At 39.0% G+C, this 13,778-nt stretch overlaps 1 protein-coding gene across 1 annotated transcript; it reads left to right on the forward strand.

The window, feature by feature from the left end:
* The first annotated feature begins 2,085 nt into the window (after window positions 1–2,085).
* Window positions 2,086–6,025, forward strand: PNRC1 (proline rich nuclear receptor coactivator 1). Its single transcript, XM_045843414.1, has 2 exons — window positions 2,086–2,776; window positions 4,930–6,025. Exons 1-2 carry the CDS (start codon window positions 2,240–2,242, stop codon window positions 5,371–5,373), a joined length of 981 nt encoding a protein of 326 aa, XP_045699370.1. The 5' UTR covers window positions 2,086–2,239; the 3' UTR covers window positions 5,374–6,025.
* Window positions 6,026–13,778: the final 7,753 nt, after the last annotated feature.

A 13,778-nucleotide genomic window follows, 5' to 3' on the forward strand; every position in this document is an offset into this window, starting at 1 on the left:
TGTGGCCCAAGACAACTCTTCTTCCAGTGTGGCCCAGAGACACCAAAAGGTTGAACACCCCTGCTAGGCCTTGGGATATAGGAAAAAGAACACTGGATTAGGCATTGGGAATTCACATGATTTAGTCCCTGATTCATGGTGTAACCCTTAAGCAAGTTACTTTACCTTTAGAGGCTTTTAAACATCACATGTGAAATAGAACCTTTCTCAATCTACTTTATAGGGTTAGAGTAATCCTTTAAAGAATTAAAATAAAATGAGAACAGATGAAAAAGTAGAAGCTTTTAAAAAGAAAAGAACAGATTTACTCATTCCAAGGTTTTATAATATTTGCCTGATCTTCTCCACCAACTTTTGCCATGCCATGCTCCTCACCCAATCCTAAACCCAACTTCAATTTACAGGCCCAAAAATTCAAAGTAAAGGTTTTCTAAGATCTTTTACGGCTCTAAAAGTATGATTCCCTTTCATCCAATGAACAGGGGAGCTTACTATGTATTAAGTTTTGGAAAGAAAAAGCAAACAAAATCCAGCAAATATGATAAAAGTCAGTAATCATTAACGATAGAATGTAGCACTAAAAGTTTGTATAAAGTTATTGAAACCTTATTCTGCATATTCCCTGCAAAGTCCAACCTTGTCCCCAATCATAAGACACTTACTGAGTACTACAAAGCTGAAAAATATTGCTTAGAGACTGTGGTGGGTAGAGAAGTGTGAGGTTTTTGGGTTTTTTTTTTTAACTTTTTAGAATTTTGAGAGAGCTAGAGAAACATGTTTGTTGTTCTACTATTTATGTATTCTATGGTTGATTCTTGCATCTGCCCTGATCTGGGATGGAACCAGCAACCTTGGCTTATCCAGAAGAAGCTCTAACCAACTGAGCTAATTGGCAGAGAAATGTAAGATTACTGGGATGTTCTAAAAACTTACAATCTAGTTTGGCAGGCAGTATGGATGCTGAAACTTTTTTCTTGCCAAACATGGACTGGAGTTCAAATTATAATACTAATTTACTCTATTTCATAGGCACTTCTTACCTTTCTAAGCCTGTTTCCTCTCCTGTAAAATAAGGACCTAGTTGTTGGGGTAATTTTAAGTACATATGAGATAATTTACGTAAAGAACCGTTCCTTGTCCGTATGTGCTCATTAAACAGCCACAAGCGTTTTGTGTGTGTGTGTGTGTGTGTGTGTGTGTGTGTGTGTGAGAGAGAGAGAGAGAGAGAGAGAGAGAGAGAGAGAGAGAGAGAGAAAATATGCCGGGCCGAGAAATAAGCAGAGCGAGGTTCCTATCAACACACAGCTAGGAAAATACACTAGGTTGAAGAGCTACTTCGGTTTCTCCTTAGAGACGCAAGCCTCCTCCATTGCTTCTTATTCAGTGTCAGGCGCCTTTTTGCGATCCCAAAGTCTCACAGTTCCTTAAGTATGAAGGCAGAAACATTTCCAAAGCCCAATTACGGATTTATGGAGAACTTTTTATACATTAAGGGGCGAATTTCAATCAACTTCATTCCTTTAATTCTCACTCGGATTACCACGGCTAACGAGCATTTTTGCTCATCCGAGTAAATGAAAAAAACGTGAGCTACACTTGACCAAATATAAATGTGGACTGATTTCGTTCACGATTGCTAGGAGAGAAACCCCCAAAACGTACTTTGAAATAAATAAAACCGATAATGCAATTATGTTGGGTTTATGATAAAACAAAGCCCAGGGTCATTGGCCTATGTGATTCCGGATTCCTTCTCCCTCCCTCTCGCCCGCCAAACCCATTCCCAAACTCAATCTGACCCCTGCCTAGGCTGCGAGGTGCGGGAGCGTCGAAGGGGAAGGGAGGGGGAGGTGGGGCTGGAAAGGAACTTCATTGTTCGCGGGGCCGACTCTTCCCTAAAGAGCCCGTTGGCAGCGCCTGCGCATTGCGCGTTCTTTGTGCCCCTCTGCAGCAAGCTAGTTGTTTGTGTGTGTCTTTCAGAGGTGGTGGGGGCGGAGCCGCGGGGGTGGCATGCCCTGTCGCATTCTGATTGGGTTTTTGCGGGGAGGTGGGTGGTTGCAGGGAGGAGCTTCCGATAACAACACTTGGAGCTAGAGCTGAGGCTATTTGTTGCTGCGCCGCCACCGCCCGAGTCCCTGTCCGCGCTCTTCTCGGGCTCTCTTAGCAGCAGCCGCGCCGCCTTCATCTCTGGCTTCGCTTGCTCCTTCTCTTCCTGCGGAACCACTTTCTTCCTAGCGCCATGACTGTCGTCTCCGTCCCGCAGCGGGAGCCGCTTGTCTTGGGCGGCCGCCTTGCGCCCCTGGGCTTTTCCGCCCGCGGTTACTTCGGGGCCTTCCCGATGGTGCCGTCGGCTCCGCCGCCTTTACCCCGGATTCCGGACCCCCGAGCACTGCCCCCCACCCTGTTTCTCCCTCACTTCCTAGGGGGGGACGGCCCGTGTCTGACCCCTCAGCCTCGCGTCCCAGCACCTCTGCCCAACTGCAGCCTCGTCCCGGCGGGGGGCACCCCTCGGGCCGCTCCAAAGAAGCGGCGAAAGAAGAAGGTGCGGGCCAGCCCGGCGGGGCAGCTGCCCAACCGCTTCCACCAGTACCAACAGCACCGGCCGAGCCTGGAGAGCGGGCGGAGCTCAACGGGCCGGAACCGAGCGCAGGAAGTCCCGGACCAGGCTGCCGCCTCGGCCCCGGGTCCTGGGACTGCAACCGAAACTGAGGACGCGAGCCTTTTCCCTGGTCCGCTACCTCCTGCGGTGCCTGGCCAACCCTCATTTAGAAAAGAGGTGAGTTCATGGGGACTGTTGAAGAATTGTGGACCTTAAATGGCCACGGCCAGGCTGTGGGTTTAGGGGCCCCGCACAGAGGGGGGCCGGGATAAGGGGCGGCTGTTTACTCGGGAGGGAAGTTTCCGTGACGCCTGGTCCGTTCTTGCCGAGGGTATGAGGGGGAGGGGGAGGCGGAGGCATGCGGTGGCGTTAGTGATTGGCTCCCGAGGACCAGCCAATGAGAGGAGTGGCTGCGCCCCAGCAACAGCCCGGATTTAGAAGCCTGGCGTCGTTCCAAGGGGTTTCAGCTTTCTGGACGCGCAATGGGGTGGGGAGGGATGGGGGGCCGCGGGGCTGACGTCAGCGCGCGCTACGTGCGGAGCGCTTCGGCGCTCATGAAGGAGGCGAGGCCGGGTGGGGGTATTAGAGAAAGGGTCGGGCCAGCTTTTTGCTTCCTGACGGTGGGTAGCTCCAAGACTAGTGGGCGACTCGCATACACTCCCACCCCTAGCGAGGAATTAGGAGTGGGCTACACTGGCTGGATTTCTTTTGGCTTGGATTTTTGCTGAGCTGTTAGGGCGCCGATCCAACTGGGGCTCTGCCCTTCGCGTGGCCGACCTACTTAGCTGTAGTTAACTTTTCAAAGTTGACAGGAGTGGCGGCAGAATTCTTGCCTCTTTGAAACGATATATTTTGTGTCCTAGTTTCAGATGAACAGAATTTATTTAACAATTTTCACTATTCTGTACCGGATTTCTTAGTAGAAAATGGCTTAATTACTTGTGTTCGGACTGAAATTGTCGAAAGAAGAGTTATCAGCCGAATTGACCTCATGCTGTCCAATTGCCAAGCTGTTGGACTAGGGTAAAAATAACTGACTTGCCAAATCAGTTAACTAAATCAGAATAACTCTAACTCGAGTTAATCAGATGAACTCTATAATCAGATAACTGATTAGCTAAAATGATTTGAAATGAAAGTAATTTTTATGTCAAAAAACGTTTTGACTTAAAGCTTTAATAATGAAATGAAAATTAAGTTATTGCCATCTTTTGAAAATCTGTTGTACTGAGTTTTGCAGGTTATCAAGCTGTGCCCTTGGAAAAATTAAATTTCTTCAGCGTAATTCCTTATATTATTTTTTTAAGTTCCTTTCAAGTTTTAAAATCCCATGGTGGTTCTGAAATACTACAATAAAAGGGAGTTTTTGCACTTCTTGATTCCTGGTTAATAAGATTCCTTTTACCCCCAGAAATGTATTAAACCCAGGAAGCTTTGCTAGCATTTTCCCTTATGACGTGAAATGTTACCTCGTGTTCTTTGTTACTGTGTTCTGCTTCCCTACCACTTTATATACAAGTGTTGGAAGGGCCGTGTCATCTAATGGATGGTTACTTCATACTTTTCATCTGGCTGTACCTTCCTATAAGGATCACTTGAGTTAAGTGATTAGAATGTGTGGTCATGTTCTTGAAGCAGTTGTGAAACCAGAAAGTAGGGGCAGGCAGGAAACTCTCCCCGCCGGCCCCCGCGCCCCCCCCCCCCGTTTGTTTTAACTGGAAAAGATGATAAAAAGTGTTAAGTATTTCAGTACTTTGAGGTTTTAGTTTAGTATTTAAGTATCTGAAAAATTTTTAGAAGCTAGTTACTAACCATTACCAAAACAACTTCACCTAAAATCAAGCTCCTGCTAATTAAACTTTTATTTCAAAATAACTTTTTTTAAAGTATCTGTCTTAGAGGTAAATAATAGTTTTACTTTTCACGAGACTCAAACAACCAAAATTGAAAGCATTAGAAAATATTTCTTGGCAACATCCTATTGTAAAAACACTGACTTTTGTCAGAAACCAGTTGGCATTACTTTTCTTTAGAATTATAGAAACATGGACTTGGGGTTACTTTGGGTTTTTACTCTGACATTTTAGAACTGGCTTATACATTGCACACTGGTAGCAGTGGTAATTATATTTTTGGTGGTTTGTGCATATTTGGGCTTCCAGTGATAAGTGCAGCTAGCCTCTTAACGTTTTTAACCAAGACAGTGGACTGAAGTACAGGGTAACTTTTAAATATACATATGAGAGATATATTAGCTATATAGTTAGTGAGGTTAATGACTGGTTTTTATCATGAGACTGTATTCACTTTTATGTTCCTTGTCTTTGCAGGTTTTAATATCAAACATGGGAAAATCGGAGAAAATTACCATTCCCCACGGGCAGCTTGTTCATGGTATGCACTTGTGTGAACAACCAAAGATAAACAGACAGAAAAGCAAATATAACTTGCCACTAACCAAGATCACCTCTGCAAAAAGAAATGAAAATAACTTTTGGCAGGATTCTGTTTCATCTGATATAATTCAGAAGCAGGAAAAAAAGTCTTTTAAAAATACTGAGAACATTAAAAAAAAGCATTTGAAGAAATCTGCATTTTTAACTGAAGTGAGCCAAAAGGAAAATTATGCTGGGGCAAAGTTTAGTGATCCACCTTCTCCTAGTGTTCTTCCAAAGCCGCCCAGTCACTGGATGGGAAGCACTATTGAAAATTCCAACCAAAATAGGGAATTGATGGCGGTACACTTAAAAACTCTCCTAAAAGTTCAAACTTAGGTCTTGGATTTCAGTATCTATGTGAAACATAATTTTTCCAAAATTTCTGGACTCTTGAAAGAAAACTGGTACAAAAATGGCAATTTCCCTTGTTGCAGCCTACAAGTGCAAAAGATGAGTTTAAAAAATTACAAACAGCTTGTATTATATTTTATATTTTGTAAATACTGTATACCATGTATTATGTGTATATTGTTCATACTTGAGAGGTACTTATAGTTTTGTTATGAAAGTGTATTTTGCCCTGCCCAAATGGTAGGTGTTTTGTATATATACAATGGAGAAATTTTAAGTGTGTGCTAAGGCACATGGAAGACCAATTTGCACAAGGTACCAAGAGATTTTTCAAGAAACAGCTGTCAAATCTTAAGGTGAAGATCTAAATGTGAACAGTTTACTAATGCACTACTGAATTTTAAATCTGTGGCACAATCATTGTAAACATGAGGTTTGTCTATGTTTCTCTAAATTGATTTCTGCCTTCTGACCTATAATTACTGGAAAACTCCTATTCTCATGTTTACCAAACTTAATCTCTGATTTTTGGTTTGTCCACATTCAAATTTAAAATACCTCTAATGTTATTGCCAACAAAATTGGTTGTAATCAAATTTTTAAATAATAATTTGGCCCCTTTCTCCCCCCTTTTAAACTAGTCTGGACTCTTTGTGTGTGCCTGTTTTTCATGTTTGAATGTTTGACTAGGAGGTAGATTTTAACTTTCACTTTACTGGCTAAACGTCTTTAACTATACCTAATTGTCCCCTCTCACTCTGGAATTTAGAGGGGCCAGTAATTACACATATCACTTAAGGGAGAAATTCCCCGTCTTACAAACAGAAATGGTTGTGGTTAAAAGTAAACTTGATCAGTTTATAACTTAGAATATATTTATGTATGAACTTTTTCAGAAAGTAAGCATTTGACTTGGCTGCACCATACATTTTCAGTGAAAGAAATGATACTTGGTTTACTGAGTTTATATTGATAAAGAATGGTGGTAGTTGATCCAAGCATACTTGATGTTAAAATAAGTGGAGATTTGGATACTAAAGTTAGCTTGAAGATAAACACAACAGCTTATGTATTTAAAGTTCAAACTTTGTTCATTTACTCAGTAGTATATTTGTAAGGTCTATTCCAGTAAGAAACAATTTTCCCTATGTAATTTTTAGTTATAGAAAGCTAAAGTTAATCTTAAGTAGGAGAAAAGTTTTATTGAATGGGCAATATTTAGATATGAAAGGGGAAAGAGTGTTAAGAAGGTATATATAGGATTCTGTAAGATAGAATAAAGGTGCTGCTATCCTTTCTAGAAAAGTAAACAGGACAGTCTTAGGCTCTACCTTCCTGTGCCACTTGGTTCACATGGTAGGGGAGGAAGACATTTAACTTTCCTGCTCTACAGAGGTGAGTAGTGATGTGGGCACCTTACTTAGAATTACTGTCGAGCAGTACGAGGAGCATGGTAACTTGTGTTATAGCAGTCACAAAATCAGAAATAGATTTGCTGTCTTGTAGATGTAGCACACTCCTTTAAACTCAGCCAGCCATTATTGGCACTGGCTATATCTAACATGCTTTGTCCTTATATGTATGTATGTGGAGAGAGCTGTATTTCATTACATCTATGGGTGTGTATATATACATGAATGTGTGTATATACAGGTGGCTTTAAAATACGCAGTTATAGAAGAAACAAACTAGTAGAAACCATCTTTTTTTCCTAAAGAGGTGAGCTTTCAGTTTTCTAAAAGACTTTCTAAGTGTCAACTGATAATGGCTAAAAATTCTTAAAGTTTTAACATAAGGAAATAGATATAAAGTAGTAACAGGTTTTAATAGTTTGAAGAGTGAACAAAATTGGTTGAATCAGACTAGATAATGCCTAGTGAAAAGGTACGAACAAGTAGTTTTGGTGTTACAGTAAAATACTACTCAGCAGCCTTAGTCCCTTTGAGCTGCTGTAACAAAATACTAGAGACTGGGAATCTCTGGATTTGGTGTCTGGTGAGGGCCCACCTAATGGTGTCTTTTTTTTTTTTAAGATTTTATTCATTCACTTTTAGACTTTTAGAGGGGGGAAAGGGAGGGACATCGGTTGACTCTCACACCCCCCTCAACCAAGATCCTGGCCTGCAACCCAGACATATGCCTCAGGAATCTAACTGGCAACCCTTTGGTTTGCAAGACACTGCCCAACACACTGAGCCACACAGTCAGGGTTAGATGGTGTCTTCACTATGTCCTCACTTGGCAGAAGCATGAGGGTGCTTTGTGGGGCTCATTTTGCACAGGCACTAATCCACTGAGGGTTCTGCCCTCACGTCTTCCCAAAAGCTTCATTTCCTAATACCATTATCTTGTGGTTAGGTTTCTGCATTAGACCACAGTACAGTTCAATTTTTCAGTCACTTGTTTTTCTCCCATTGGAGACTTGTAAAACTCTTTCCCCAATATTCCTGTAGTGTGGTTTTGTAGCTTCAGGCCTAAATTTTAGTGGCCTGAAAAAGGGCTTGTAAAGAGGTGAAAGGTTTGTAAGTGGAGCATACAAGTGGGAAAAATTGTCACATCAAAGTGGCACTTCCACTAGAACAAATCAATATATGCTTAGTATTTCATACTGAAGTTGCTTTTAGAATCTATACAATTTGACACCAAGTGTATTAAACTTGTGCCATTGATGAAGTGGTACTATAGAAAGCTATGATTCGCATGAATCTTCATGCTAAGTATCAGCATGCCCCTTGTAAGCAGATAAAGGAAAAAGGGAATAGAAGGCCAAATTACACAAGGTTGACAGGAGCCATTCTTTCAAACTTAAAAGGGTGGTAAGTTAAAATGTAAATTTTAGGATGGTTGATAAAAAAGATATAGAATGTACTACGCAAGTAATTTTGTAAGGACTAGTGTTTGTTTCTAGGCCTAGTACTACATAGTCATCTCATCACAGTATTTTAATGGAAAGCTACTATGCTGTACAAATGCGGGGCTTGACTAAGCTAAAAGTTAACAGTATAGGCAGGTGAGCAAGAAATAACTAAAGTACAGGCTATTATCCCCCATAATCCACAATGAAATGCCTGAAGAAAAAACAAGTCATCTTTCTCTCTTGAAAGCTAGTGACTAATTTAAGCAATAGTCTAGTTGGGAATTGGACACCTTAGAAGGTGCATTGAGCTGGGCCTTAAAATATTCAACAGTATTTGACATGCAAAGAAGAGGAAAAGAATTGTCAGGAAAGTCTAAGCAGTGAGTGAAAAAATGTGGACTATCTAGTAGCTCAAAAGAAGTGCAAGGAAGACTATATTGAAAGATGTTGGGGTAGTAACATGAAGGGCCTTGAATGTCATGCTGAAGTTTCAACTTAATCTTGTAAGTATAGTAGAGCCATCAAAGGTTTATGAGCAAGGGAATGGGTCTCCTACTTCAAAAATAAAACATGAACACAGGATGGGGCAAAAGCGGGTTGAGTTTTGAGTATGAAAACAACTGTAAACTACTTTTGCCCCACCCTGTATAAACAGCTTGGAAAGGGCTTGAGACAAGACAACCACTTGGTATTTCAGTAGTTTAAAATTAGAGGAAAGAGCCCAAAGGATATCAGAGGGAACACAGAGGCATGGCCTTTGGGAGATGTTTAGGAAATAGAATTAAGAATTGAGCAGCGAGGAAGCTAAAACTAGCAATTGGAGAACTGGAGGGGGATCAGAATTACAGAGAAGATACTTTGGATTTGCATGTTGAACTTGGAGGTGCATGTAGGATATCCCCACTTGGAAATGCAAGTAGAAGATAGGTCAGGCCTAGAGGTATAGCTTTGTTATTGTGCACAGCAAATTAGAACATGAAAATGAAACTGAAATATTTTGTCTCCCTATAGCCTCTCATTTTTACTCATAAACCTTAACATATTTACTGGTATACTTAACCATTTCTTTCTGCATCCTATGGATTCTCAACATAGTAAATTAGTTGAATTAGAAAGCATTTCCTTTGAAACTGTTAAGTGGTGGGTGGTTCTCTACCTACCTGTAAAACCCTGTTAGTGGACAGTTCTAACTTAAGTTCTGATTTCTTACAGCAGAGGTCCAGCTGATGAAAAGGAGGAATAAAGCTTCCTTCCCTTTTCTTAGTCCAAGATTTGAAAATGGGTAAAACTGATTATTTATAATTATTTTTGTACATCTGCTTTCTCCTAATGACGCTCCCATTGTATTGCTGAATACATTATCCTTGAGGGTGGAAGGCCCTCCAACTCCCATATGCAATTGATAGCTGCTTCAGGTTGAAGGAATCATATTCTTATAGTTGGGTTTGAAAAGTATCATCCTCTACGTATTTAAATTTTTGAAGGACTTCGCTAAACTAAATGCATTTTTGAAGGACATTGGTAAACTAAAATCACAGATGCCTTAGCCTTGCTAAGCATCTGATTCCTGCACTAACTTCTCCAAGTTTTTTGTATTTCATTCCTTACACTCCTCAACTTATAAATCTTTCAAAAACTCCCAAATACAATGGGAAAGAGTATGTCTGAGGCAAAATTATCAGCACAAATCACATAATTCACAGACTAGTTTTTAAACCAAAAGGAAATTTGAAAGTACATTTTACAGAACACTAAACCAAAAAAATTAATCTTTGAAACTTTCTTGAAAGTTTTAGGTAGGATTCTCTGAAGGTTATGAGGCAGATGGTGTTTTTTTAGAGAGGAACATCGATTTGTTGTACCACCCATTTATGCATATGTTGGAACCCATGACCTTGGCATATCGGGATGATGCTGTAACCAACTGAGGCACCTGGCCAGGGCTCGAATTTTTTTTTAAAAAAAAGGCATCAAAGATTGGATTGCCCTTTTCCATCAGCTTTCCAAGGGTCCTAGTCACCGCATTCAGCCCAGTCTCCTTAGCCATCTATTACTAAGTTCCTGTATCTGATGCTTGAGACCAAATTCTGAATTTCAAAATCAAGAAGACAGAATTTTTTGTGGAAGGCACTCAGCCAAGGTTTTCTGATCATTCTTCAGCTAACTGGAATGCCCCATTATGAATATTCCAGTTTTCAAAGTTTTACTATGTTCAAAATAATTAGGGAAGAAATTAAGGGGTGGTATATATGTGTGATGAAGTATAATTTACTGTTAATTATAAAAACAAGGTAGTGAGTATGGAAGCGTTCACTGTAAAATTATTTTTGTTACTCAAGACTTATAACAATAGGGGGAAATTAAGACTGCTTTGCTAGTTCACTGCAACATTACCCAAGTGCCAATAATTCTATAAGCTTACATGTAGCATACAGCACAAATAGGTTAATCTGAGGTTGTAAACTTTCAATTTCTTGAATGACTTTCTTTGCACTTTCAAGTAAGCTGGTTAGTTTTGACACTTCTATACCAAAAGTAACTGTAAAGAACTGAAATTTTAGAGAAAGGATAATGTATTTAAGCATTGGCTTATTTGGGAAATATGAGTGGACATTTAATGTTAACAGATATTAATGCTTGAAGAAGCTTTAATTAGGGGAGGATAAAAGAAGTATGTGGAAACTATAAAGATTCTAAAGGGGATTTATAATAACTGCCCATGGTTTAAGAGGAAAGTTAAACTACTTAAGATGGAATAACTTGAACTTCAAGAAGTGAAAGGAAAGTGTGCGTGTGATTCCTGAGAGATGAGTGGGTGTCGCTGAAAGGCTGGTTAGCACTGACCAGCAGTGTTAAGGCTGTGTGCAGTCCTTAACACTTGGTTGGTTCCTACTCTTCAAAGCCTTTAATGCTGAATTAATACCAATGGAGCTAATGCAAAGCTAGAAGTATTTAAATTATTCCTTAAGTGATGTAGTTCCACTTTCCGTTATAGACGGAAACTACAAAAATACAAAAATACAAAACTACAGCCTCTGGTCAAAATAAATGAAGGTTGGACTAAGTGTGGTCACCAAAACCTCTCAAAGTATCAGTTATATTTGACTACTGACAGGCAGCTTAGAGCTCAGTATTAATTTTTCATCCATCATGTTTTTAAGTGATTTTTTTAAAAGAACCCATTTATAGATGACTCGGTAAGAGTAAGAATTTAAATAGTATAAAGTGCAAAAATAATGTTAATGCTTTTCCCTAAGGTTCTTATGAAATTATATAAATATTTCAGTGTTCAATTTAAATAACATCCCCCCTCATTTTTAAAATATAAGGTTACTCAGAAAGTTTGACCATCTATATAGCTTGTCAATTTTGAAAATGTCAACAGAGTACTTTTTCTCAAGGTGTGAAGTGTTACTACAAAGCAACCAGCCTCGCATATGTAACTGGAATGGTTTTTAACATGCATCCTCCCAGAAAAGTTTCCTTACTATTAAAAGACACAAGCTATCATTTAGATTTGGAGGACTATTTTATACTGATTTTTCTTGAAATTAAAATCAATACAGCATTGTAAATCCTAAGCTAAGGATTTTTCTTATAAGCTAAGAAAACTAGAATGTAGTTCTGTTTGGAAAACAGGTGTTAGAAGCAAAGAATTCTGGTTTTCCTCAACCTACTTCTAAGAAGCTATTTCTAAAAAGCATTAGTACTTAGGCATTTAGTTCATAGAATTATACTCCAAAACTACAGTAGTAATTTTGCTTGTTTCAATCACACTTTTTTGAGGAACACTCCTACACAAGCTGTAACACACATTAAGATCTAAGAGTAATGAAGTCTTAGAAGAGTCAGTCCATTTCTAGGACTGTCTAGGCATTCTCTCATCTGAAGAGACCAACCCTTTAAATTTTCTAAATGCATTCTGAAAGAACCTGATTTTATTTGAAATCTCTTTTATATACTGGTTTATACTGTAGCTTATAAACTAACATATAGGTTGAATATTGTTTTGAATTATGTTAACTAAATATACTAAAATCACACTTTAAAAAATGGTACCCAATCCATCCACTGAACATCCATCTACCTCCACAAATTATTTATTTTTATAAATTGAGTGGTGGTATATCCCTACAATATAAATTCAGGAAATATTAATCATAAAACTCTATAAAATTAGGAAAAATACTATCAAAATACTGTATTAACTTGAGAGAAGTTGAATCAACCTGGAATATCTAACACTTTATCACAGTATTATATTTCTAAAAAATCTTTTTGACTAAATTATACTTAATTTGTAAACATCCTTTGAAAGGTATACAAGATATAAATTTCCCAGAGGGCCTAAATCAACCCGGTAAGCCAATGCCAGCATTTAATGCTATGACCCTAAACACCGTATTTTTATCAAGGGAGTGATTTAGATGCTAAGGTGCATAATCCTCAATAACTTGAAAATGTTTTACATGTTTTTATATATGAGTTCTGACTCAAAACTTACACATCTCACTGAACCCCACTGGTCCTTAAATTCTTGGGAGTAATGAAATTGTTTGAAAATCCAGAGCCTAGACCTGAAGCTTAGGTTCCAGGATGGCAGGTTATGATCCTCTACACCACACCATGCTGCCATAAGTAGCATATTTTTAGCTATATGAGGTCCCAAATACTTTACCACCCTGTTTGGAAAGTAAATCTAATTTTTAACTAAGAAATCACAATTTTAATTTAGTTTAGAAGAATTATAAATTTATTTCTAAATACCTTTTTTGTTAAACTTTGACTAATTCTGCCTCTTGCAGTGGGATTAAAATAAAGACAAAACTCCTTATTAATCTAATAGAACAGTATGTCTTAGAATAGCTGTATCTCAAGTAAACACTACAAGTAATATCTTAAGTCCTGAAATTAAAAATTTATGTTTAAAAATAAATTAGCCCAGTGGCACCAGATTAAATCCTAGGCTCCAAATAAAAAACCTGGCATATGCCCCCATTATCTGTTTGCAGCTGTAAAATAACAGCTGCTATACAGAAATTGTTTATTATTCATGGGGAGAAAGAAAATAAGCCATTGCAGTGGCCATCTTTATTCTCATTAACTTTTCCTCTATGATTATGAACAAATGGAGGTAGGTGGTGCCCTACAGTAAAGTTGGGAAGTATCTGATTCAGTAAACATTATCTTTAAAGGAAATGATTGTATGTGTAAAGCATTTGCTGTATTTAACAATTTTGCCCTAAGTATCCTCTCTTAAATGGCCCAGGAAATAATTCTGTAACAAAAGTGAACCCAGAAGACAATTTTCCTGCATACCAGTAAAACTGCCAATTTCCACCACTGAGTCACAGAAACTACTTTCACTGAAGCTTATAATCACTTCTTTTCCTAATTGTACTCTTTTCCCTCTAAACATTATTTTAGTTTAGCACGTTTCTGTCAAAAACTATTCTATACCAAAGAGACATAGCACAGTAGTCAGGGAGAAGCAATCTGGAGCCCAGTCACCCTCCACCACCCGCCGCCCCCC

Source organism: Phyllostomus hastatus, unplaced genomic scaffold (assembly GCF_019186645.2).
Source record: "Phyllostomus hastatus isolate PE091 unplaced genomic scaffold, TTU_PhHast_1.1 phas_contig_40, whole genome shotgun sequence".
Lineage (NCBI taxonomy): Eukaryota > Metazoa > Chordata > Mammalia > Chiroptera > Phyllostomidae > Phyllostomus > Phyllostomus hastatus.

Excerpts from the sequence above, each read along its gene's own strand:
- PNRC1 (XM_045843414.1), top strand. The coding sequence starts at position 2,240 with ATGACTGTCGTCTCCGTCCCGCAGCGGGAGCCGCTTGTCTTGGGCGGC. Across the intron at positions 2,777-4,929 it reads AACCCTCATTTAGAAAAGAG|GTTTTAATATCAAACATGGG; the intron begins GTGAGTTCATGG and ends TTGTCTTTGCAG.